We start from the raw sequence: 27,257 nt of genomic DNA, 5'->3' as shown, positions 1-27,257 counted from the left end.
AGGGAGATGAGGTAAGTTAGCCAGAGGGGGCTGGGAGGTCATATCTAGAGAGTGGCTATGAAATTGTACCCTAGCGTCAGGGCAGTATGTCAGAAGCTTGCTAAGCGAAGCCACTTGCTGAACTTGGGAGCCTTTCAGTGTCAGCCTCTGCATGGGAAGTTTGTAGGAGCTGCTTCAGCATCCAATAAAAAAACAGACAATACCAACCGAGGGGAAGTCTGAGGGAGTGAACACTGAAGCAGATGTTTAAAAGAAATGATTTTTGGGTACAAGAATGAAAGAATTAGAACTTGAGAGGGAAGCAGGCAAACCAACGGAATTCTGCTGCCTGGAAATGAGGAGGGTTAATGGATTCCATTCTCTGTCCCCTTTCTTGGAGGCCCAGCTGGCTGTTTTGGGTTACAGCCAGGCAGAGGTTCTGTTCAGTTCCTGTCAGAACAGGGGGAATTTTTCGTATTTAAAGGGAGAATTTTCCCTGCAGCCATGTCTGTGAGTGATCAGACCAGCACCCATTCTTTGTGTCACGAAGAAGCTGAGTGCACGAAGGATACATCTCATGCTTGGAATTTAGGAAGCTCTGGCAGCCTCCTGGCAGAGAATAAAAATGTGAACCATGAGCTATTCCCATGGCTGGGTCAGGCACTAAAGGGGCTGCTGTGAATATTTTAGCTACAGAAAGACCGAGAGAAAAAAGGTAGCACTCTAACGAGCCAGTCCCCTGAGATTATCCTGGCTTCTGTATGTGAGTGAATGCAAGGCTCATACAATGATGGAATGGGAGCACATCCAAGGACAAAATATCATAAGGGCAGGTGCTGCGCACACTCCGGTTATACAGGTGTGCCACTGCACCTCCCTTCCGACCTGCAGCACCTCCGCATGCCATTGTTTCAGGCCTGAGCCCCTCCAGCCTGGCCATACACCTCAGTCCTGGGTCTCGAGCACTCCCTGAGACTCCAGTCCTGAGCTCCGACGCCTGTGCCCATGCACTTCAGTTCTCAACGGAAGCACTTCCCGCTCTTCCAGCAGAGGGCCATTCCTTGGGGTGCCATATCTCAGGTTCCCAAAGAGAAGACACTGCTGGGAGGGGAGAAGCTGATGAGGGGGGTACAGCTAAGGGGTGCAGGAGGGGATGTGTGTACTGGAAGGGAACATTAGGTAATTATTTGGGGGTTGTTGGCTGGGAGACCTGTAACCTCACCCTCATGGTAAAGGGCAACGTCAGGCTTCCTGTCACAGTGGCAGGGTTGTGGGATACAGAGGCCGCTTATTATTTAGCACCTCCCCTGCCACCATAGGCCTCTCCACTCCCATAGGCAGCCTGGCCAAGAGGCACTTAGTGGCTCCGCTTAGCTGGAAGTTTGATCCTGGCCAGGGAGGGTGGATCCGGCAGCTGTGGAGATGACTTCTTCTGGGTGCCAATGTCTGCTCCACAAAAATCTCAGCCATTTCCTCTGATTTGAAAAATCTGCCCAGCCAGATTGCAGAGGATCAAACAAGAGGTCATGTCTGCAAAAGCTGAGACCTGTGGTAACCCTGGCCATTCTTCTCCTATCTTATAGTGTCCCTGAAGGTTGCTGTTCTTGTTGCAAATTCTTGTGTTTGTCTGATGAAAACCTGAGCAATACGCCTGGGAGAGGAAAAAAAAACCTCATGCTGGGTCTGCAGTGGCACACCCACATTTGTCTGTTTTCACAAGCGAGAGGGAGATATTGCCTCACAGATGAGAGTAACCCAGGTCCCCACCTCCTTTTTTCCGTAAAGGGTGAAGCATTTTCTCTGTAAACAGACAAAAGGTGACTGAGTGATTTCAAGAAGAGGATCTATGTGTTATTCCCAGTGGAGTTTCTCTGCTTCCTGCTGCTTGCCCCTGTAGTCTCTGCTACACAAATGTGTGTGTTTCAGAGCGTAAAGAATACCTCTGGCTGAGACGGTGGTTATGAGATGAAGAAAGATGGACCCCCACAGTGGTTTGGTCTGTTTCCATGGGCTTGAAGAGCCCCTTTCTCCTTAAGGGTGGAAAGTGTTAGGATGGAAACTGAAGCCAGTTCTGGTTGAAAATAACTCACCCTGTGTCCTCTGTGGATTGCATTTAACTCACCTGATAGAACTGCCACCACTTCCAGCCCACAAGGGCAAGCCTGGTTCTCAGGTCAAGGCCAAAGCGCTCGCATATGAGAGCCATCTGCTTGGGCCATTGTCAGGTTCTGAAGCCAAGTTCATCATTGCCGACAGATGGACCCTTTCCCATTTCAGCAGAAGGATGGAAGAAGCCTGTAGGAAGGCTTGATTCTTTATTCATCGCCCAATGTGCAATGTAAGGTTGGCAAGAAGTAGGCATAAAACTTCTCACTAATGAACTGCATTCACACTTGTGAAAAGTATGTGCAGCTGTAGTTCCGCTGGCTGGCTCTCTGCACTAATGTGCAAGCAGCAAAAGGGGCATGACAACCCATAAAGGGCACGGTCACCAAAAATCTGCACTGCAATTTTCAAAGTAACTCACGCAGGTTTGGTTCCTGTCACGAGGCCATGCCTTCTACCCATTAAACTCGATAGTGCCCGATCTGTCCCGAAGACAGTGGGAGAAGCACGCAGCATCTTCTGGGTAAGTTAAGGCTGTTGCTGGCAAACAAGGAGCTCTGGGGGCCACAAATCCATAGTCAGTGGGAGCTGAGGACAGGAGACAATCCCACTGGAAGAAGTACAGTGGGGGAGGCATCAACTCTTGTTTTGGGGTCCCTGGAAGATGGCTCGTCCTTACATGTCATTTTCTTCCTTCCAAGGCTGCCTTCCTGAATCCCCCTCCACAGCTTTAGAATTGAATTCCCAAGTGCTCCAACTCCTAGGCCAGGGGTGGCCAACCCATAGCTCATGAGCTGCATTTGGCTCTTTGAGCTATTGACTGCGGCTCCTCCTCAGAGCTGCGTACTGGGAGTGTCATCTGCTGCTCTGTGCATGCGCCCCACTGCTTGGTGGGAGAAGCACGTGGCGGCAGCGGCAATGGTGGCGGTGGCAGCAGTGGTGGTGGCTTTGGTGAGTCACCAGCATCGAATTAAAGTGGGGGGGGGGACACTGGGGTGCCTGGCTCTGGGGGAGGGGGGGCATTGAGTGACATATTATATATTTATTTATATTTATTTAGGTAGATAGATAAAAATAAATGTATAATATATGGGTCTTTGCACTCTGTCCCCTGCTGTTTTGGCTCTTCTTCTCTAACTGGTTGACCACCCTGTCCTAGACAGTTCCCCTCCTTCCTCGAACCTAACCCCCTTCCTCCATGTTTACTCTGGGAGAGGACTGCTCTAATTTGGAAATGAAAATTGGGCAGAAGGAAACCAAAACATTGTCACAGAGGGGGAAAAAAATCCCGTGTCCCTTTGTCTCACCACTTCTCCCAGAAGTTAAAAAAAAACATGCCTGGAAAGGCTCACTTTCCTTAGACGGAGGGGAAATACCTGGCGGCACATGCCCTATGAAGTGAACTCCGTAGCTACGTCTACACTACAAAGATCTTTCAAAAGAAGCTCTTCAGGAAGATCTCTTCTGAAAGAACTTCTTTCGAAAGAGTGCGTCCCCACACAAAAAAGCGGATCAAAAGAGTGATCCGCTCTTCCAAAAGAAAGCGTCCTCACAGCCCCCGCTCTTTGGAAAGAATGGGCCAGGGATCGAAAAATCAGGCCCCATAAGACTGCTCTTTCAAAAAAAAAAAAAGAGCCTGCAGAACGTCTATGCACAGTTTCTTTTGAAAAAAGCTTTTGAAAGAGGACACTCTTCCTGAAACGAGAAAGAAAGAAAGGAAGAGCGATTTCGAAAGGAGCGCTGAATTCTTTTGAATTACTTTTGAAAGAACACTTTTTTATGTGTAGACACGCTGTGGGATCTTTTGAAAGAGCCCCCTTCTTTCGAAAAAACTTTTGAAAGAACTTGCTATTGTAGGTGCACCCCAGATGTTAAGAAATGAAATGTTTCTATACACTCAATGTACCCTTTAAAAGTCTTTCCCATATTTGGACAGGTGGTGCTAGGGATTTATTGGCCAAAACTACCCATCGCATGTGTATAACCCTGTTCGAATCCATTTCTTTGCTGTGCATCTGCTTGCCTGGATTTGTTTTTACAATTCTCTCACACTTGAAACCCCAGTGAAATGGAGAGAACTGACAACACTTGCAATGCCTGTGTCCCCAAACGCTCAGCACACCAGCATGACCCTGATGCTGTCCTCTCAGAGCACCAAGAAAGGAAATTAAAGTCACATTAAATGTAGGATTAACGACAAAAGTTAGGTGGGTCTGAGTTAATACAAAAAGCTGTGCTCTGTCCTTAACCCTTTCAACCTAGTTGAATGAGATGTTCTCACCACAGCATGTGCTACAACCACAGCACATTGGTCTGTGGTTTGTTTAATTACAGGATGTGGGACTTAGCGTGGGACTTGTGTCTTTAAATGTAATAAAGGACTATTAGCATAGATTGGATTTGTTTCTACCCTGAGTTCTGCACTGCCTTAAGCCAGGGGTAGGCTATAGGTGGACCGAAGCCAAATCTTCACCACAAGGTGCTTTTGAATGGACTCCAGGATTTTTATATTTACTTATTATTGTTATTTTTAATTATTTCTTCAGGAATCTGAACCTTGACTATACCTTGAGCACGACATTTGGATCTTGACAAAACATAATTGACTAATCCTGCCTTAAGACATCATATACCTTAATTACCATCTTGACAGTTACCTGTGGCTCTGTTACTCCTGTCTTTACCCAATATCTGCATCTGTCTCTCCTCCATTTCTTCCTCGATGCTCCAGCAGAGTTCCTTATTATATCCCTGAATCTCACCTTCTCCCTTCCTGGTCACAGTCGATATTTCTACTATCCTGATAGATATCCGGGTTTGCAGCTGTGAGGTCCTCTTCCAATTTCTTTCTCATCTTTTCCCTCTCATGTCCCAGTTGTTGTTAACATCTTCCCTGTTTTTAATCGATAACATCTCAGAAACATTTTCCCTCTTCTCCATGTCTTCAGCTAAAACTCCCATCTATGTCCCAAGAATCTTTTGCTTCAACTGCATTCGTTTGTTTACTCCTCCATGGCCTCCTAAATCACCCATCACTCTTGTGCAGCCTATACAATACCCAGCAGCCAAAGTCACCTTCCTGGCCTGTGGCTTCAGCCATGCCATCACACCTCCTTGACGCTCTGAAATAACGTCTTAACTTCTGGCACAGCAATTGCATGCTCCATGTCTTCACTTTTGGGTTTCTGCACAGTTCTGTTCCTAATTTTTCTCTCACCTTTCCTTGATGCTCCAGCTCACACTTTTAGGCACAGTAGTCCTGATCCATCTGTCTTTCTCCCACATGCAACTCAGAATCTTTTCTCATGATGTCTTCAGTGCCTAAAATACCCTTCCCTATCCCATGAGCCACTCAGACTCTCATTTCTCCTTAAGCCTTACTTCATTTGAGTTTCCAGACACCAACCCTCATTCTAGGACTTCGCCTGCCTAACAGACTTAGTTCCATTTTATTAAAAATATAAGAACAGCCATACTCAGACCAGAGGTCCATCTAGCCCAATATCCTGTCATCTGATGGTGTGCAATGCGAGGTGCCTCAGAGGGAATGAACAGAACAGGGCAATGTCCAGTGATTCATTTCCTGTCACCCTGTCCCAGCTTCTGACAGTTGGAGACTTAGGGACACTCACAGCATAGGGTTGCATATATTGTGATTATAACATACCATCTCTCTCATACATATGCATATTTTAGTCACCCACAACAATATGAGTTTGTCTGTAACAAAGCATATATTTAACTGTTGCCAGCTTCACCCTTCTCATATCCAGCCATCAATGAATTCACAAATAAGAGGGTAACATTAAGACATCCTATTTGTTATCAGGTGACCGCCAAGAAGAGAATATTATTTTCTTTTTGCTTGTCATCTCTTGCTAGGATACATCTACAGTTTTAGCTTCAGAAGGGTCAGGGACCTCTCTCTATTCATGTAAATCACCAGGCACATCTGTGAAGCAATAGAAATAATAAATAGTAACAGAGAGAAAGACGTGCTAGTCTACATAGTATCAAAACAAAAAAGCAGTCCAGTAGCACTTTAAAGACTAACAGAATAATTTATAAGGTGATGAGCTTTCATGGGACAGATCTGAAGAAGTGGGTCTATCCCACGAAAGCTCATCACTAATGAATTATTCTGTTAGTCTTTCAAGTGCTACTGGACTGCTTTTTTGTTTTGATAGAGGTAATAAAGAATGACATGATGTTGTCCAGTGAGTCACCAGTTCCACACAGAGTCGCTGATGGTGTCAGCTCATGAGCTAAGAAGTTAAAGTATGGTGCGTGCGTGCGTGCGTACGTGCGCGCGCACACACACACACACACACACACAACACCATTCCACAGGACAGTCCTGACTTTCACACATCCAACCTGCATCTGGCAACGTCATCTTGTTGTCTACAGTTAATCCTTGAGTTATTTCAGAGAGCAAAACAATTACTCAGTATGTGTCATGACACTGCATCACAAGATGATTTTTCATGTCTGGTTTGAATCAATTTTTTTGTACTCTGTGGGAAACCCAAAACTTTTATCTACTCACTTGCTCCTCCTGTTGGTCCCCTTCTGAATTCGCACAGGAAAAATGCTGCACAATTCACATTCCACAAACACAGGGATCTTCTGACTTTCAAGTATATGGTTAACATCCATTTGGCTATGTCTACACTCACCAGGAATGTCAATGGCTGCTACGCAATTTTAGGTACGCCAATTGCATACCGAAAATCGATTTTGCAGCTCTTGACATTGGTCCCTGTCCTCACTGCAGAATGTCGACAGGAGCGCTTGTTCCACTGACATTCTTTATTCCTTGAACCTCTCAAGGAGTTCTGGGTTCAGTATTGATCCCAGAATGCACCATTTTGCACTCGAACAAAACAGTGCCCTTGAAGATCAAGCCTAAGCATTCGATCTTCTGTGGCTAGTGCAGACCTAGCCATGGTGTTCCACACAGAGGAGACATCCCTGTCACCCAAGCAAAGACATCTAAAAACTATGCACAGAGATCTTGTCCATTAAAGAAAGCTTTCAGACTTTATCTTCCTTCTAGGGGTGAACAGAAATTATGCAGGTCCTAGCACTGTGGGGGCCTCAATCCTGGCTGAAGACTCCAGACAAAACTGTCATACACATAATAATAACATAACAATGGCAAAGAGCAGGAGGACTGGTAATAACACATGAGCTATATTTGAGCTGGCGTCTTGGAGGTGAAAGGCCTGGAAATTCAATGCGACATGCTCCAGAAGTCACTTAGTTGCTTTTAAAAACCCCATCCGTACAGCCTTTCACTTCTGAAGTGCCAGTTCAAAGCCATCCTCTACCTGTAGTGACTCAAAGCTACCTCCCGCCAATGACTGGTGGCCTATGCAGTGTGAGAAGTGAATGGGTAACATCAGCCCAGTTCTTGCTAAGCAGAGGTGAGGTTCTATGTCACATCCCCAAGAAGCATTTTTGTTCATCCCAAAGAGCGATAACATTTTTTTTAACTATGTGCCTCAGCAACTTCTTAAAATCATCTGTCCTATCACTACATGCAATAGCGATGGGGGTGTAATTTTGTATGTGACATGGTGGTTTTAAGCAACTCTAAAGTCCTTTGTGTGTTTCCTCGCCTACATTTTGTCTTTGTGCCTTTCTCGATGCTGTCCTCATCCATTCAGATCCCTCCAGTGCACCAGTTTCTTCCTTGAAGCTTACTGCTGAGTGAAACAAGGACAATGCTTTAGTCAGGGGAGTTTAAATTTCATCTAGTGGCTTGCCTGCGTGGGACTTTACGGCACGGCAAGCCAGATTGTGACTACACTGGGAACTAGCTTACTAAGCAGTAAAATCCAATGTGGGCATTGCTATATCTTATCAAAAGTCCTCCAGCGCACTTCAACTTACTACAAGTAGTGAAGTACAAACTGGGACCTTTGGGCTGCATCTACACCTGCATTCCTCTTTCAAAAGAGGTATGCAAATGAGGAAAATTGAAAATGCCAACGAGGTGCATATTTGCATATTTGGTACCTGATTTGCGTATTTTTATTTCGAAAGAAGAAAACCAGTGTAGATGCTTCTCTTTTGAAAGTAAACCTCATCTGCGAAAGAATCCCTCTTCCCATTAAAGAAAGGGAAGAAAGATTCTTTCGAAGATGGGTTTACTTGCGAAAGAGCAGCATCTACACTGGTTTTCTTCTTTCGAAATAAGAATATGCAAATGAGGTGCCAGATATGCAAATATGCATCTCATTTGCATTTTTGATTTCCCTCATTTGCATACCACTTTCGAAGAGGAAAGCAAGTGTAGACGCCCTTGGTGTGCTCTAGTAGTGTCTACATGGGCCTTTATTGCATGGCAAGCAAATGAACGGTGGACTCACACCCCTGACTTGCCATGCAGTAACATCCCATGTAGACAAGCCCTGAGATCATTCTCTCAGCACTCCTGGTTTGCACTGTCCTTCTGTAGCAGCCTTATATGGATTGTTAGCAGCTCCAGGGGCCCAAACTGACGAAGTGTAGGACGGGTGAGAAGGGATGACTGCAGAGATGATTACAGGGACAGATGTGCCTTCAGAACCATGTCTGCTCTTGCTTCTGTCATAAAGCACAATGCAGGAAGTCAGTCAGGGATTTTCCCCACCCACAGATGCATTCCGAAGAGCTTTTTCTTCTGGAGCATCAGGGCTGGCCATGTCTCATGGAGATGGGACACTGGACAAGGCAGGTCAGGGCTCTAATGAGGCACCAAGTATTTTGTCTCTCATGGGTGACTGACTGGTTCGTGTGCTTGTGCTCAGGTCTAAGTGGCTGGTATATGAGGTATCAAAAGGGAATCACCTCAGACTGGCAGTGACCTTGGGGCGGAGAATGGGGGTATTGTGTGGTTGAGGCCCTAACAGCATCCCAAATGCAGAAGTTGTATCTCAAAGATGTCACATCAGGTATTACTAGAAAGCTAATAATATGCTAATCATAGATTTTATAACATGTATGTATACAGAAATCACAAACTCATTAGGAAGTATGTTATCAAAGTGTCTCTGCCAGGCAGAGCTATGGTTATTGCACCTTAGACAAAGGAATGTGGCTCTGGCATATGGAAGGTAAAATGTCCAAGGTACATTAAAAGCCAATGAGAAATTACATAGAAGATAAACACGGCCATTAAGACAACAGGCAGGAAATTGCAGGAAAAAGATCAATTTGCAAGTTAGCAAACACCAGTGGGAAAGGAAGACAGCATACAATTTTCTTCATTCCGAGACTCCCTCCACAGAACCTGAATGGACTTTATTATGGAAGTAACTTTCAGAACAATTCATTTCCAAGGTTCACTGGATTATAAAGGGGCGAAGAACTCCAAGTTATCTCTCATATAAGAAGACAAAAGAACTTTGAAGTTTGTGGGTGATCCAGAGGGAGGGTGGTTAGCCCATCTCGCTGGAGAGTAGATTGGTAAGGAAATTACCTTGAACAAAGGTGGCAGTTTGTTTTATTAAGTTTTAGCCTCTTGAGGGTGTTTTTCACTTTTATTTGCTTACAAGCATTTCTAATGCTATCCATTTTGGATCTCACTTAAAATCTCATCTCCTTTGTTAATAAACTTGCCTTACTTTTAATCTAAACCACCCCCTGCTGTGTTTGATTTAAAGTGAATGTTAACACCAGTTAATGTAGCAAGCTGTTGCATATCGTATCTTGAAAGGAACGTACAAACCTTCATGTTTCTCTGAATGATCAAGAACAGGGATGGATGCTGGAGAGCACATGGTTTGGGGATAATTTGGGACAAGGAGTTTGAACTCAGCTTGCAAGTGTAACCAGAGTGTGGCTGGGGTGTAACAAGCAGGCTGCTGGTATCAGAAGGACTGAGTCAGAAGTGCTTAACACACAGGCGCTCTGTGCAGGCTTGTGTGCTGGTGGGGTCCATCTGGACAAAGAGTGGCCATAGCAGCAGAGCATTTTGCAAAAGCTGAAGTACAGGACAGGCAGTGAGAGTGGCAATGCTTAATTGTAATGAAAGAGGTGCTGGGGCTCAAGCAGTCATGTACTAGGGCTCGAGCAATTTAGTTTTACATTCATAACTGATGCAGCAAGCCCAGAGGTGCTGGGGCTATGAACTGCTAAGCCTAGCCATGCTGGAGCTCTGCCCTGGCAAGCCCTGGCACAGATTAAACACTGGACACAACCTATCACTGTTGGGATTGTATCCCAGAAGGTGAGACTGGGGAGTGAGTCACTTGCCAGAATTATCTATATTTCAAAAGTTTCCCTGCCACTGGAGCATCTCAGCCCTTCCTGTGCACAATTCTGCTATTGGTACATAATCTAGCATCCTGTGGGCTGCAGTACTTTGGTCTCATTTCATATTTGGCTTTGATGCACAGCTGCTAGGTGGGGTTGTTGGTAGCCTGTGATATACAGGGCTCAAACTGGGCTACCTGGTAGTCCCTCTGGCCTTTCTCAGCGCTAGCCCTGCTGCACGGTGAGCAGTGATCAGGCAGCTGCAGGCCTGCAGGTGGTTGGTTGGCACTGTCAACAGCAAGTTGCCCTGTTTGATTTGACTTTTTTTCAGGAGCTGCAATTTAGCTTCATCCTTTGGGTGGCAAGAATGCTGTTCTTGGATTGTTGCTGGGAGGCAACCCTGGCAACAAAGTGAGCCAGTGGGGACATGGAGAGGACAAGGGTCTTGGCTCCTTCCAGGCTGGTGGGGCGGCAGGGGACCCTCTAGGTGGTACACAGTGAGGACAGGCTGTCATGGAACTGCTGGGAATGTGCGACAGCAGTGTTGGGACCAGAGGTAGGGGGCACCATGGCTCCCCACTTCTGCATAAGTTCTGGTGCCTTTGATCTGAATGCAACAGTGTCGCTGAATGGGAAATGGGAGGGGGACGAGGACGGCTTCGGGCCAGAGTCTGGAAAGGGCCACTCTTGGCCTATGACATCTGCCCATGCAAAACACGAGAGGAGAGCTGTACTACCAGATTGTCTTTGTGAGTTTGGCCCACAAGTTGGCATCCCTTTCCTCTTCTCTTTCCATTGCCACCCTGGCCGGGGGGGAGTGGGAAGCAGCTGAGGAACAAGAGGCATTGGGGTACTGGCTACAGCCACTGTAGGAGTTGGGCAGGGTTTGGGGAACATAACTCACTACTCTAGTACTTCTCATTTGAAGTGCTGCGTTACCCCACTGAAAACTGCAACACGGGGGTGGGAATGGGGACTCTGACATGAGAAGCAAAGGACCCAAATATAGAAGCAGTTGAGGGAGACTAAAAACAGCCAAACCTGGAGTAAGGGCACATGGAGTGTTTGAGGTTGCTGCTGTGGATCGGGGGGTGACTCTGAAGGACTCTGCTTAGCCTCCATTTCAGAATCACTAGGAGCCCTGAAAAAAACATTGCTCGCTCTTTTCCTACAGAACCATCCTTCTTTGATCACAAAATGGTGATTCGTCTTTTCAGTAAGAATATTGCTGGGTGATAAAAACTGCAGCAGAGGGACTAATGGGGGCTCTTTCTTCTGACTTTCAGCTCACCACCCCAAATTTTCCTGTCGTGGTCAAGCTGGGACATGCTCACGCTGGAATGGGGAAGGTAAGGAAAAGCCTGACACCACGCACCCATTTTACATACGAGTTTATAGAAAAGTAAACTTACAGATATCTTCTGGGTACTTTCACTGTGATAGGGTTATATTAACCTGCAACCAGCTGGGTAGGGAAAGGGCTAAGTTAAATAGCTTTTGCTACAGCTAGTCCAAGGTGCATTAGCTGTCAGCGTGGGAGGAAAGGGCCTTCAGCTGTGACTCAGTCAGAAGCAGGCGTAGAGAGGGTGTGTGTCAGTGGTTTTGGGTTGGAGGCTATTAAGGGTAGTGAGCGCACACTGGTTAGAGCAGTGTTACGGTCAGCTGGCCTAAAGCCAACGGGCTGATCACATTTGTGCTGTCTGAACAGAGAAATAGCATTCTTTCATAAGCACTTGCAGAGCGCCACTAGCCTGTGCCCCGGACAGCTCACAATCTCCCCTCGTCTCCTTGCAAAAGAGGAAGTAGCAGCACTGATCTTCCTGACCCTGTTACTATTATTTGACTCTCAAATGGAAGCCCTTCAGTTATTTTCTCTCCGCACTAGAAGGAACCAGAACAGTGTGGCTGGGCCTTACGAAGGAAGAAGGCAGACTGCCTAGTTGCCTGCCAAGAGAGGACTCTTGAAAAACTTTTCTCAGGCCTAAAGAACCTGTTTGTTTTTCCCAGGCTCCCTGGGATTCTTTAGTGAATTAGCAACCTCTGTTCTTCAGGCAAGCAGAGTGGTAGCAGCCCTTTTCGTCAAACACAACATGCATTGTGAGTGTATCTTTCATAGTCACCCCCTGCCTCAGTCACATATACCATTACAGCAAGACATCCTATTTGTGTCCCGAGTAATATTTGTTCAGAGTTCTGAGAGCTACCATCTCTCTTGTTTTTATTTTAGAACCCTCTAGAAATGGAAGAAGAATTATTAAAAATATCCTAGCAGAAGTTTTTCACTAGGAAAAACAGGCCCTTTTCTCTCTCAGTGTCATCTTTTTGCCTGAACATAATACTATGCAAGAACCAGACATAGTCAGACTCATAGGCCTGGACCCAGGAAACAAAATTCTTCTCTAAATATCTGTATTTCAAATGAAAACTCATTATAAATTTTCAGTGGCCCAGGTGCTTCATCTGGGGTAGCCAAAGAGGAAGCTGACTACAGTCCCAACACAACTGCTAGAATTGACTTGGGTATCAAAGAACAAGTATTTAAATAAACAGAAAAACTAAACTAAATTTGTTTAGGTCCGTGTTTTAAACCAACACAGCTGTTAGACTGTACCATGCTGTAAGCAAGCACAGTGTAACCACTGAATGTGGACTTGTGAACTATTTGGCCAGGGAAAACCAATCAGAACAAACAAGAGAGATGTTAATATTACCTTTCACCTATGAAAAAGTTTCCAGGAACCTTGGACAGGGTATCTGCAGTGCACCACACCACTGAATTTCCTTCACTGCTGTTCTGTCACATCTGTTAGATGGGTCATATATACGTCACTCTCAGAGTCTGCCCTGTCAGTTCGCATGGATGGCAGCTTGTCCTAGAATCCTGCTGATTTCCCAGCAGGAAGCTGAGCATGTGACACCTCAGATCTTTGTTTTCCCCTTATTCTTTACTGAGATTTGTGTGCTGTTGCTGCCTGTGATAGAAGAGGTTCCACAAATAACACATCAGTGCTCAGCCACCTGCAGTAGAACTGATGGATTACATAAAAACTTAGTTTGCATGCCTATGGCCTGAAGGATAATTCAAATTCATTTAAATTGCCTTATTCAGGTCACAGAATTCCATAACCAAAAATAAAAGGAGAGAGAAGGTGAAGAGAAAATAGAACCGTAGTGTATTCAAATGGCAAAGGGCTTTGACCAAAAAGATGTCCTTTAAAATCAGGCTAATACAGCCCAGATGAGCCTGCCAGAAACACCAGAAATGGAAATTAACAGAGCCAAGGAGAGAGTTGAAGAACATGTTATAGCTAGTAACTCAGAAGCAAGGCCCTTGCAGGAGAGTCAACGGATCATTTTGAACACTACAAGGTAAAAGAAGCCATCAGAGAGGGTAGCAAAGCTGCAGGGAGCTAAATTTATTTCTATGCCTGGGTCTTTACCTCAGAAGAGGATCCAGCAAGATGTTCTGTAGTGGTGAAGTGAAGGCACTGTCAGAGATAGAGTTTTGGTTTTGGTTTTGAAAGAGGCGCCTGAGCAGCCCAAATAATTAATTTTCAGTAAATCAGCTGGTGGCTGGTACGTGTGCAAAAGTGCTGAAGACACTAAAGACTAAAGTATTTAAACTACCAGCAAACATACATGTTTCGATAGTCCCTGGAGATCCAGGGGGAACAGATCTCATTGTGCTTCCATCAAAAACACTCATGAAAGCAGAGGGCTTCAGTGCTAAGGGTGCTCTTTCTCGCTAGGAGAAATAGCTGAGAAAATCATGATGCTTGAAAAGTGCTAACCTGTCATTGGTAAAGAAAGGCACTGTGCTGTAACAAAATGAGCAAAGTGGTGAGAGTCAGTCCGGATTTGTTGCTTAGTTGTGTTGGAATATAGGGCTGGAGCCGTAGTTATGGACCGTAGCCCATTCTACTAGCTGCTGTACAAAAAGATAACAAAAAGACAGCCCTGGCTCAGTGTGGCTTTGAGCAAGTCATTTTGCTTCTCTTCTTCAGTCTCTCCATCTGTTTTTTTTTTTTTAAGATTAACCTTACATGTCAAGGTTAAAATTGGTTACTATTTCTAAAACCTATAGTTCAGTATAAATTCCAGTGTTTATGATAAAGCACTGGCATGAACATTATATCACAACCAGGCCTTCACATTCATGTGTCCTTCATGTTCATGAGCCCTCAATTCACCCACAATATTTTTAAGCAAGGAAAGGAAGTTATCCCAAAATAAAAAAACAAAACAACCAAAACAGGGCTTCTGAGGAATGAGCTCCATTGCCACCTCTGACATGGAAGAAGCAGTTGTCAGCATTCATGGTCCAAACTGAAGACTTCATAAATTCAGTGGTAGCAAGACTCACCAAAGAGGTGATACACTGTGTGTAAGGTCAAAGTGGAGAAGAAAAACTGTATTAAAACATGGTTGGAAATTTCCATGAACAAATCCAAGAACAAGAGATTCCCAAATGGCTCAGGCAGGGAAAAGGAGCATTTTTCAGTAAGAGAGACAAACCTACCACCTACACTACACGCCTGCATATAGAATCATAGAATACTAGAATTGGAAGGGACCTCGAGAGGTCATCAAGTCCAGTCCCCGTCCCTCATGGCAGGACCAAGCACCGTCTAAAACATCCCTTATAGATATTTATCTAACTCATTCTTAAATATCTCCAGTGATGGAGATTCTACAACCACCCTAGGAAATGTATTCCAGTAATTACCACCATGACAGTTAGGATTTTTTTTTCCTAATGTCCAGTCTAAACTTTTCCTGTTTCAATTTAAGCCCATTGCTTCTTATCCTATTTTCAGAGGCCAAGGAGAATAAATTTTCTTCCTATTCCTTAGGACATGCTTTTAAGTACTTGAAAGCTGCTCTCATGCACATGTGCCTTTTGCCATAATTGCCTCACCTGCCTCTTCAGAAAAAAGGAGCCACCACTTTTAGATGATAAAGAGCTACCTACCTCTTACCTTTAGCTGGCATGCTGTGCTTGCACCAAGCGGTTCTGTGTGCTGCTTGTGTAACTTCCGTGCAAAGGTGTCGATTAGGCAACACCTAAGGTATTCTATTGAATTATTATAGAGGAACCTCTCTAGTGCTCCACTGAGGTGGGCAAAGGCTCAACAATAATAGAGGATGCTTCCAAACAGCCATGTATGGACTCTTCCTAAATGGGAGATCTCTTCCCAGGAACAGAACTGGCTCATTGAGCTCTCACTTAAAAATGGAGACATCTGTCAGTTCAAGGTACGATTCCATTTGAGTCAATTGCCATACTGGCCTCGTATGGACAGGGGTCACTCTTGAAAAGCAACAGGAAATCTTTCTTTCCTTCTTCAGATGATTTTGTTCCTGAGTCTGCTGAGGAAGGTCAAGCATTGAGTGTGTAAATATCTCCCAGCTGTATCGTACCATAACTCTAAAATGCCCCAGAAATAGAGCCTCGTACTGCAGATTCATTCAGAAAGCCTATTTACCAAATGCCAAATCTATCTATATATAAAAGAAACAGCACATATTTATGGGACATTCCTATGTATGTGTTTTTTATATATAGACCTCTCTAATTAGACTACTTTAAGAGCCACTTCACATCCACACCAGCCCCATAATTATGAAAACATCTTCTCAATACTGATCGCTGCTCAGATGAATTTATTGCATCGCAGGAGAAAAACTTGTTGTTCATAATAATGTGGTCAGAGTTATTTTTCTCTTCCTGGATGGGAAAGATTTCTTTTTTTGTTTAAATATAGCACAAACTAAACAGAGCCACTATATAATGTAAAAATACCATGGGCCTTGTAGCAGGAAGGTTGACTCGTCGCCTTGTCTCTCCAGGGACTAGAAATAGAACATTCTAAAAATGAGAGCTTTGAAAATCCAGTGTATTAAGAGGAAGGGAAAAGAGCAAAAGTCACCTTAGTTTGTCAATGGACAAATATTTTCCCTAAACAGGGAACAAATAATGATTTAACATGTAACATTCACAAGAGCACAACCCAGTCATTACAGTCTTTCTGACTCATGAGTCAGGAGATACCACCCATCTTGAAAATAGCAGGCGCATCCCAGTCCTTGAACATGGTTCTGGTGCCTTTCGCTGGACACAGAGAGCTGTGTCTGATCCAGCACACACAGCCTGCACTTGGGACTGCTAAAACCTGTGGCAAAGGCTGGCCTTCAACTATCGGAGCTGTGGGGGAAGCTGTGAAGCCTAATTTATGATTGACTGTAAAACTGCGACTGAGGGCACTAGGAAAATCCAGAATAACTTTATTCATTATTATCAATTATCATTGTAATTATTTATAGTGAGGTGACCCCAGCAAGTTCAAGGCAGTTCCAAATTTCGTATGAAATTTAAATGTGCTGCTGTCTGAAGGAGGAAAGGGATTTGTGAAGAGAGAAGGAGTGTGAGGAAGTTTTATGAGCATAGTCGTTCTTGTGATCAGTCATCCCAATACGGCACAAACCTTTTGAGAACAGCTTGTGAGATGTTTGCGTTTTGCAGTGTGGAGCAAAGATCCTAAGTTCTCTTGACATTGTGTGACTTCCACCATTTAGGGTGGAAATCTCATGAGAACAGCTCATAGGATTTCTACTGGTCTGTTTATTACAAGCCGATTACTGCACATTTGAGTGCTATCACACCCCAACCCTACCCAATTCAGCCTTCAACTGACCCCTTTTATCTGAACCCTAATCTAAACTCAGTATGGACACAGATGACTGCCTCATCAGCCCATCCATAATAGAAAGTGGATTTGAAGTGTGGAATGGAGTAAAGTTTAGGTCACAAACAGAGAGAAAGCAAACCCACTCTTCCCTCTGTAAAGAATTATAATTGCTAACCGTCTGACAGATTGTTTGCTATGGCCACATGAATAGTGAAAGTGGAAGCAGGATATGACTGGATGTTTGTAGATATCAGAGTGGAAAAAGGAAAGGATTCAATGACCCTGAGACTCTGAAATCATTAACACTTGGCAAATATAAGCATAGAAATGGGAGTCATGGAAAAAGACACCTGGAAATCGGAGAGGTGAAGGTGTCAAAACTCTTCATGGCAAGGACCTAAATGTTCTGATTCTTTGATGCCATAAAGTGGTGGGATGTCCAAAATGGGACAGAAATAAATAGTTCTGATGGTTTTAGGCTTCTGACATAATTTGACATCCTACTTTGCAGGAAGGTTATAGTCACATTTCAGTGGCAGGACAAGGGATGTAAGTTACAGTAACATCAGAGGGTATGTTAACACGACAATTAAAATTAAAAACCCGCGACTGGCCCATGCCCACTAACCTGGCCTAAGGGGCTGTTTAATTAGTGAATAGACACTTGGGCTTGGGCTAGAGCCCAAGCTCTGGGACCCAGCAAGGATACACTGTAATTAAATAGCTCCGTAGTCCAGGCCTCAGAAGCTTCAGTCAAATGGCACAGGCCAGTTGTGAATGTCTAATTTTAATGTAGGTATACCCTTAAAAGAGAGGTCTGGGTTCCAGAATAGTACAGGGTCTTTTTTTCTGCAGTTCACATTGGAGGTGAATCCAGGCCACTTTCTTTAGAATGAGTGTCCACACAGGGTATTAATCCAGATTAACTAATGTACTTCAAAGGTACTCCTTCAGTTAATTCAGATTAATTTTACTGAGTTTCCATCCCCATGTAGACAAGCCCTCATATGTATCTCACAGGGAGGGAATACCAGTCTCCAGTCAGGTTGCAACAACTTGTAAAGGAATTTCATTGATGGGCATTGAAGGTGCTGTTCCTGACTGAGGGACTTGTAGGTGCTATGGTTGTATATCCTCAGAGATCCTGCTGAGCTCCACAGTTCACTACAGTAATAAGAACACCATCAATATTCAGTTATACCACTGCCAGAGAAGAATCTGTTTCAGGGAATCTTCAGACTTCAGCAAGGAGCCTTCTGTCTCAGAAAATCTGGTAAAGTGGGTCGTTGCCCATGAAAGCTTATGCTCCAAAATATCCATTAGTCTATAAGGTGCCGGAGGACTTCTTGTTGTTTCTGAAAATACAGACTAACATGGCTACCTCTCTGATACTTCTCAGAAAAGATAACTTCCCTGGCTTGATCTCTTCACAACAGGTCAGCAAAACTCCACAGCAAACAGCAGTTGATGGCTTTAGAATGAATCTATTACTGATCAAACAACCAGCACAGCTTAGCAAATAGACTGATGTCAGGGGACTGTGTTTGCACTTACTGTTTGCACTCATTTACACAACTAACAGGATACTGGGTTTAGCTGTACTAGGATGTTGAATAGAAGAAAATAATGGTTCCTAATATTTCTTTCTAGCTTCCTTTGCCTCCGTTTCACACACTTGGTTCCCTCCTCCCCTGCAACTTGTAACAACATTTTAAAACCTACAATTACCCATCCAGCTAAGTGGAATGTCAGGTATTTCGCTTGAGCGTGTATGGTTCATTAGTGCTGCATTCCTGCACCATCATCCCAGCATTAGGATGCATCAAGGCTGGCTGAACTGGGGCCTGAACTTTCTCTCTTTAAAGCAATGAGTATTTTATTGGAATTTAATAGTGACATATAAAAAGTTACAAGAGGTGAAATATGTAAAAGGAGGAACTTAATAAAATTAGTGAACTGATAAAAAAGATAGGAAAATCAGTCTTTCAAATTAAACTGTAACTATGTACCTGCTTTCAAACAATTATTGTACCTGGATTAAACAAAGCCCACCCTGAGCCAGAATACTCTATGGAGATGACCTTGGCCAGATCAGACAATTGACAAAATAAGTGTTTTTCCTCAGGGGCAAGGGATGATTTTGGTTTTGTACCTGTTAGGAAAGAAAGCCTAGAGCCAGTTAATAGGAAGAATTCTGGGGATTTCCATAACTATAAAAGTGCTGCGAATTCAACAGGAAGGACAATTGAATCCAAGGCTTGAATCAGGATGGATATACATCTGGGGAGACAGTTTTCTATTACCTCTGAAAAGAATCACCTAGGTCTTAGCCGTCACTAGATAATGAGTAGGACGTCTTCATGTCACCCTCCTATCTGTAAGTCTGTTGATGGCTGATCAGCCCAATTCTGGAGCTGCAGATCTTATCACAGAAGAGGCCGGTGTTGGTGGCTGTTGGAGGGACGGGGCAGTTTTTGATGCTCTTTTCTTCTTCTCTGCCTCTCCTCGTCTGCACTGCAGTGGGACCTCTCAGACTGCACCACTCTCTTTCAGATCACTGCACTCCACTGGGAATGGTCTTGGGGCAAGGTTCTCCGAAGTGCCAACACTGATGCTGCACTTTTTCACGTGTGCCTTCAGCATTTCCTTATATCAGTTCCCCTGGCCCCCAGCGCTCCTCTGTCCTTCCTCCACCTCAGAAAACAGAATCTGTTTTGGAAGGCGCCGATCAGACATCAGAAACACATGGCCAATCCAAAGAAGTTGTTGATGAATGATAATGGCTTCAGTGCTGGTCATGTTCAACTCTTCCAGGATGTTAGTGTTCATGTGCCTATCCTCCGAAGAGATATTTACGGTTCTCCTGAAGCAGCCTTGATGATATTCTTCATGTGCTTTCAAATGACACTCGTACGTTTTCCAGGTTTCACATGCATACAGTCGCATTGGAATAACCACTACAGGGTATACAAGGAGCTTTGTCTTGGGATAGATGTCCTGGTCCTCAAACACCCTTTGTCTCAGGAGGATAAAAGCGGAGCTAGAACGGCTCAGATGATGCTGGATTTCCGCATCAATGTTGACATTAGCGGAAAGATGACTGCAAGGTATGGAAAATGTTACGCATTTTCCAGCAGTTCTCCATTGACTTCAAAGAGAGTACGTGAGATTGTCCCATCGGCAAAGGCCCAATGGTGCTCCTTGGTCTTTTCGATGTTCACTGTGAGACCGAGATTCTTGTATACTTTGGCAAAGACATTTAAGATGATCTGAAGGACTGTAGGAGAAAGAACAGCAGCCATGTTGTAATCCACGTACTAGAGCTCCATGATCGAGGTTGTGGAGGTCTTGCTTTTAGCTTTCAGTCTCTTGAGATTGAAAAGCTTCCTGTTCATTCTATAGGCAATCTTCACGCCACTGCTTTTTTTCCTAGAAAAAAAAGGTGCCAGAACTCCCTGCAGCCCCAAACTACCCCCAGGCTTAACTCCCAGAGTCCCAAACTGCCCCCCTCTGTCCCCAGGCTTAACCTCCACAGCCCCAAACCATCTCCCCACCCCAAGGCTTAACCCCTTGCAGCCCCAAATTGCCCCACCCACCCCCAGGATTAACCCCCTGCAGCCCTAAACTGCCCTCAGGCTTAACCCCCTCACAGCCCAGACCACCCCAGGCTTAACCCCTCGCATCCCCAAACCACCCCCCGCACCCAACCCAGGATTCACTTACTTACCCAGGAGCCCTGCGTGCTGCCAGCTGCTGTCTCCTGTTTACTGTGGCTGTGCAGGTCCTGACAGCCCTCTGTCTACCCCCACTTACAGTGCAGAAGGGACAGCTCCCAATGCCCTGCCGAGCTGAAAGAGTAGGACTCGATTTAATTGGTTTAACAGTGTGGCAGGCAGAGAGCTGGAGGAGTGAGTGGTGGCAGCAGCAGGAGCCACAAGTGGCTCCTTTTAGAGCCACACAGCTGACTTCCATAATGCTGGTACTAGGAAAAAAGGTTCCAGAAAAAATGCCCGGCTTCACGCCATCTCAAGCTTGTCATCAATGAGGTGAAGGGTCATGGCAAAGAAGATGTAGAACAGTGATGGGACAATGACACAGCCTTACTTGACTCCCATGTTGACCTCAAAAGGGTCGCTTTGAGATCCATTGTTGCTCAATACTGTGGCAGTCATGTTGTGGTGAAGCTGCCTCAAGCTGCTAATGAATTTTTTGGGGAAGCCATTTCTTCTAGCTGGAGGGAGCAATATGATGAGCTCTTAATCTGCCCATCTAATGTGTTCCTAGAATCCCTTGACCAAATCCGTCAGCAACTGCCTAGAGAGGATCTTGCAACACTTCCTACCCGCAGTGAGGTCTAAGCTCCCATCAAAGCAATGAAGTGCAACAAGGCAGCTGGACTAGACGGAATCCCTGCCAAAGTCTTCAAAGAAGGTGGGCCGGAGCTCCACAGACAACTCCACCTCCTGGTTCTCAAGATCTGGGACAGACAGCAGATGCCATGAGATTTCAGAGACACATTATTGTCAGTCTCTTCAAGAAGGGTGACAAATCAGACTGCAGAAACTATTGTGGCGTCTCCCCCCTGGCAATGGCAGGGAAGATCTTAGCTTGAATTCTTGCAAACCGATTCCTGCCACTCTCGGAAGAAATTCTAGAATCTCAGTGTGGCTTCCGACCATTCCAAGGAACGGCGGACGTGATCTTCTCTGCCCGACAACTGCAGGAAAATTGTTGTAAACACAACCAAGCCTTCTCTTTAAGTTTCATTGACCTGACTAAAGATTTCGACTCAGTCAATCTTAGCGCCCTGTGGACCATACTCTCAAAGATGGGCTGCTCCAGAAAATTAATTAGCATATTGAGGCTGCTTCACAATAACATGACCTGAGCGGTTTCTGGGTGGATAGCGCACCTGTCCTCGTGTAGCATTTGTAGAGGGCTCTTCTTCCGCCTTTGTTGCGTTAGTTTACTAATCTGGGTTCCCGTTAAAAGCCCCGTGTATTTTTCTGTTTAACCCAGGGGTGGAGTGGGTTACTGCTGGCCCGTGACTTGTCTGGATCCAGACCCTGAGGCTCGGGGCTCCCCTCCATAGCATCTAGCCCACAGCAGGGTGGAAGTTTTGGAGCCCGGAGCCTCATGGGCTGGATCAGGTAAGCCAGGACTGGATGCAAACCAGTGGCTCTCCCAGGGGTTGTGGAGGCAGGAAGCAGCTCCAGGCTCTGCTGCTGCTTGCAGCTGTTCCCCCAGGGTAAGGGGAACAGGAACCATGGCAGCCTCAGCAGAATTGCCTGGAAGCTTCATACTGCTGCTCTGATTGGCCAGAATTCTGGTCAATCAGAGCAGAGGCGGGCAATATCTGGGAGCAGAGGGCAGGGGAGCACAGCCATTTGCATCTAAGGTGAGCAGGTAAGCTGCACTCCCATGGCCCAGACCCCGTGCCCCTCAACCTCTCCTGCACCCCTCCCATCCAGACACACACTCTTACCCACTTCCTGTTCCCTCCCTCCCACCCTCACTCCCCACCTGCATCCTGCTCCTGCCCCCCCTCCCAGACCCCTCACCCTCACCCTGACCCCTCCTGCCAAGACCCTGCACCTCAAACCCTCCTGCACCCATCCTCCCACCTACATCCACACCCACAGCCTGCTCCTGCACCCCTCCCACTCAGATCTCCCACTAGAATCCTGCTCCTGCCCCCTCCCTCACAGACCCTTCATCCCCACCCTGACTCCTCCCTTCCAGACTCTGTACCCAAAACCCTCCTGTACCCTGCCTTCTACGTAGACCCACATCCTCCTCCTGCTCCCATTCCCTTCCTCCTACCTAAACCCACACCTCCATCCTGTTCCTGCACCCCCCCACCTGGAACTCTACCTCTCTCTTTCACTCCTCCCACCCAGATGCCCCCACCTTCAGCCCACTCCTGCACCCCACTCCTGCCCAGATTGCCTGTCTCCCACCTGCTACTGCACCTTCCCTACTGCCCAGACCCCATGGCCCTGGCCCCCAGGCAGTTGAGGATCGCATTAGTGAGGGGGTTTTGTGTTTGTTTGGGGGGGGGGCTGCTTATCACTTGTGTGGCCCCCACCTGATTTGTCACCCAAAAATGTTCCCTGCCCCTGGGTTAACCAGTGAACTGAATGAATATTCTCTGGTCCTTTGGAAAATCACTTTCTGGTGTGATGAATTTGTCTTCCACAACATGGGGGATATTCCACCCGCTGTCTGCTCTATTCCAAATTTCTGAGCAAGAGTCCAAGTAACTGGGAAAAGGGAGAGCACGTGGTCTGAGTCTAACAGAGCCTGCGTTTCCATCTCTGTTGCAAACATCACTTGGCTGTAAATGCAGTGATTACAGCTCAGACACAGAGGCCCTCAGTATTGCCAAGCACAGATTGTTTCAAAGCCCACCAGAGTCACTGCATCACATAAGTCATTATGTCAGGGCCTTTTTTCTATTTCCTATTGGTATTGGTATTTGCCTGTTGCCAAAGGGTCCAGGAGAATATGGTATGTTGTAACCTGCCCAATATGGGTACTCCAACATGCATTTCATCAACATGGAACTAATTCATCTCACATAATTTGCCCAGGCTCTAGCATTCTGCTTGTAAAAATACTGAACACCAACAAAATGGCCTCTACTTTCCCCAAGGGGCTGTGACCGGTTTTTAAAACAGAGTTCTACTCCTAGGTGGTGGATTCTCCATCCCTAGAAGTTTCTAAGTCCCGGCTGGACAAGGTCCTGGCTGGGATGGCTTCGTGGGGGTTGATCCTGCTTGAAGTAGGGGGCTGGACTCGGTGACCTCCTGAGGTCCCTTCAAGCCCTAGGAGTCTGTGATTCTATGATTCCTGTATTATCAGAGTACTCTCCAGATCATACCTCACTAAGTGCTTTCATTGGAAACTCCATTGCTGTGGGAAGTGGCTATATCTTAGGGCAATTTGCTCAGCACAGCTCAAATTCAAAGGTGAACTACAAAGCACAAAACAAAATCTGTTTCTCCTTTATGATGGATAATGGTGGTCACCAGCTGTGCTGTGGCTGCGGATGGACTATAAGCTATCAGGAACACCATCTCTGATGATGTCATGGTGCACCCAGTAGCTGAGCTGCATGACTTTGTCCTCACCCGCAACCATTTCCAATTTGGGGTCAGTTTATTCCTTCAGGTCAGTGGCACTGCTATGGACACCTTCATGGCCCCACCATATGCCAACATTTTTATGGTTGACATAGAACAACATTTCCTCAAGTCCTGTCCTCTAGCACCCCTCCTCTACACTACATCTTTCATGTCTTCGTCATATGAACCCATGGTAAGGAAACCCTGGAAGAATTCCACAAGGATTTCAATGATTTTCACCCTACCATCAATCTTAGCCTGGATCATTCCAAGCCCTAAATCCAACATCAGGAACTAGAATACGCAGAAGCCTATAGGAGAACACTTTAACCTCCCTGGACAATCAGTAAAGGATTTAAAAGTAGCCATTCTTCTACAAAAGGATTTTACCACACGACTACAGAGGGAGAGATCTGAATTTTAATTTATTTGAAAATTTGGCACATTTAAATTAGGTCTTAACAGAGATCTCAATTATCTTATGTATTACAAGGGCAATTTCCCCACCTTTGATATTCGCAGAAATCGCACACATCCCACTTAATTTGCTTTGTCTACTCGTCCTACTAGTAACAGGTAACCTGTTTTTTTCCCTTCCTTCCTCTCCTCCTACCCTCCCACTGTGTAAACCCTGGATTCTAATTGTCTTCTCCAACAATCTGAGGAAGTGGGTCTTACCCTCAAAAGTTCATTAACAAATTTATTAGGCAGTGTTTACAGTGCTGCAGAACTGCTGTTATCTGTAATACAGCATTTTAAATAATTTATATAGAAACAGTCCAGGGAGAAAACCAGTTTTGCAATTCACCTTCATCTCAGCTCTTTCACTACTAGATTGAGAGAATTTTGAAGCCAGAATGTGAGTGTATTTGTGGCTTCTGTTTGGAGTTTACAATCTCTAATAGAAATGAAATAAACACACAGTTGTAGGTTAGTAAAAAGGCTCATCCTTGTTCTTCTACTTACGAACTCAGGATGGCCACTGCCTTCTCATGGTTTTAGGTAAACATTTAGAATAGCTTGTTTGTTCTTTACAAAGAGACACCAATCACAAATGCATAGATTTTCCTTCAGACTGGTTTACATAGACTCTGGCTCTTTCCAGCCCCTTTTCACACATTTATGGATTTAATTTGTAAACTCTTGAGGGTAGAGAGTGAGGTGAAAGTAACTTAAATTTCTTATAAATCAAGAGAAGAAGGTGGGGATGGCTAGGCCACATTCTCAGAAAACCATAATCCAGCATAGTCCTTCAAGCTCTCACATGGAACCCCCAAGGAAAATGCAAAAGAGGAAGACGTGGAGATCTACTGAGATTGAAGGATAACAACGGGGATACTCCTGGAGTCAGTGAGAAGTTTTGTCCCAAGACAGAGTGAATTGGAGGAGATTTGTAGATGACCTATGCTCCACCCAGAATACAAGGGTTTAAGTCAAGTAAATCACCATCCAATCACAACCTGACCCCCTGGGTGGGACCTCAGGGCAAGGGCTGGAGAGGTTGTGATGCAACAGTACTCTCAAGAAATTTAAGCATGAGGTGGCGTGCCGGGGATCTCAGGGCAGAGTGCCAGGGGGTGCACGAGTCTGGGGGGGCTGAGACTGTCTGGGGGAAAGCACAGGGGAGCAGGCTGAGGGGGAGGTAGGATGTAGAGGGAGGGGTCTGCGGAAGCCCTGATTGCTGCCAAGTTACCTTTCCCTGTCTGGTGGATGGGTCCTGGCCCTGCAGCTCCTGTTTGCTGTGCTGCCACAAGGGAGCTGTGGGCTGGCTGTGTGGGGGCACTGCTGCCAGGCAACCGGCTGTGGCGTGGGAGACTCCCTAGCCTGCGGCTCCCTTCTCCTGGCAGCAGTGCGTGCCGCAAACTGTGCATGTGCTGCCTCATGTCCAGAGAGCAGGGCAGCAGAACAGGCACAGATGCACAAGGAGCCCAGCCTGGACTATGCCCACCTCCCCTCCCACGTGCCTCCCGCCAGTCCCTTTCACAGCTGCCTGCCTCACCGGGCTGCATGCGCCGAGTTCCAGCACTAGCCTGCGGCAGATGTCTCAGGAGCCCGGCTAGGAGAGGGCACCCGGCTGGCATTTGCTGGAGCAGTGAACCGGGGAGCACCACCTTACTTTCACCTCCCGCACAGACCATCTTTTTGTTCATCTTTGTACACTGCCTGGCAAAATGGAGTCCTGATCCTGGACTGAGGGCTCTGGAGGCTGCCACCCTACCACTAACAAGGCATCATGAAAGTGTCATGTTGCTTTGCTCCTATACTGTAGACCTGCTTAAATTATCGCATGGGGGTGTTGCCATTGGCCAGGCAGTGCTGATACCCTAGAGTAGCTTTTTGCCAGTGTCAGTGGCACTGAAAGCCTCCACAGGCCCAGGGGCTGCGGGGCGGGGAGGCTGGATCCCTGCCTCCAGAAGGTGTGGGGCCAAGGGCAGAAGGGATGGGGCTTGGGGCTGTCAGCCCTGAGCCACCTCCACAACAGTGTGCGGAGCAGCAGCACAGGACACCGAGGTGTTTCCAAGGGGCCTGTAGCTCAGGGCACTGATGCTGCTACTGCAGTGGTGGCTGGAGCTCTGGACCTTCATCAGCAGGCCTGGCCAGTGTACCTTACTAAGGGCTGAGTTTGGTGGCATGAGGTAGTGACATTGTCTGGGATGGGTTGCTTGGTTGTTGTTTTGCAGTATTGACAGCAGAGACGCCAGGATATGTTCCCTCTACCCTTATAGCCCTTGGCAGAGAGCTGACCATCCTCCACATCTAGTGATTCCTTTCTCCAGCATTTCTTTTCTGAACATCACTTTATTTCCAGCAAAAAAACTAGAACATGCTCAAAAACTAGTTTCCCAGGAAATTTGCAGCCCTTTGGGTATAGATCTCAAACCTCTGAGTATCACACCATCCCCTTCCCTTTATACCTCTAGCCAGCCTCCCCCACACACACTCCCATGACCTCTGCCTTGTGCTGCCTGCAGTACATGGTCTCCCTTAGGAACATCATCCTCCTAGGGCTTTTGGTCCGTATGCTCCCAGTCTGGCGTCCTGTGCTAGGCCTTAGTCTGAAAGTAGAAAAGGGCATTGTGAGCTGCTAGGGAGCTGGAGAACAGGAGTGGCC

At 46.0% G+C, this 27,257-nt stretch overlaps 1 protein-coding gene across 4 annotated transcripts in view; it reads left to right on the top strand.

Annotated features, from left to right (window-relative positions):
* The window catches only part of SYN3 (synapsin III), a 262,176-nt gene that overhangs the window by 206,897 nt on the left and 28,022 nt on the right, over positions 1-27,257 (top strand). For all 4 annotated transcript variants that reach the window (XM_075008116.1, XM_075008135.1, XM_075008124.1 and 1 more), the window contains one exon: positions 11,616-11,678. In XM_075008116.1, coding sequence (XP_074864217.1) covers positions 11,616-11,678 — 63 coding nt within the window. The remainder of the gene's footprint in view (positions 1-11,615; positions 11,679-27,257) is intronic.

This window comes from Carettochelys insculpta, chromosome 1 (genome assembly GCF_033958435.1).
Source record: "Carettochelys insculpta isolate YL-2023 chromosome 1, ASM3395843v1, whole genome shotgun sequence".
Classification (NCBI taxonomy): Eukaryota; Metazoa; Chordata; order Testudines; family Carettochelyidae; genus Carettochelys; species Carettochelys insculpta.
Note: the sequence above shows the minus strand (reverse complement) of the source record. Positions and strands in the feature narration are given on the sequence as shown.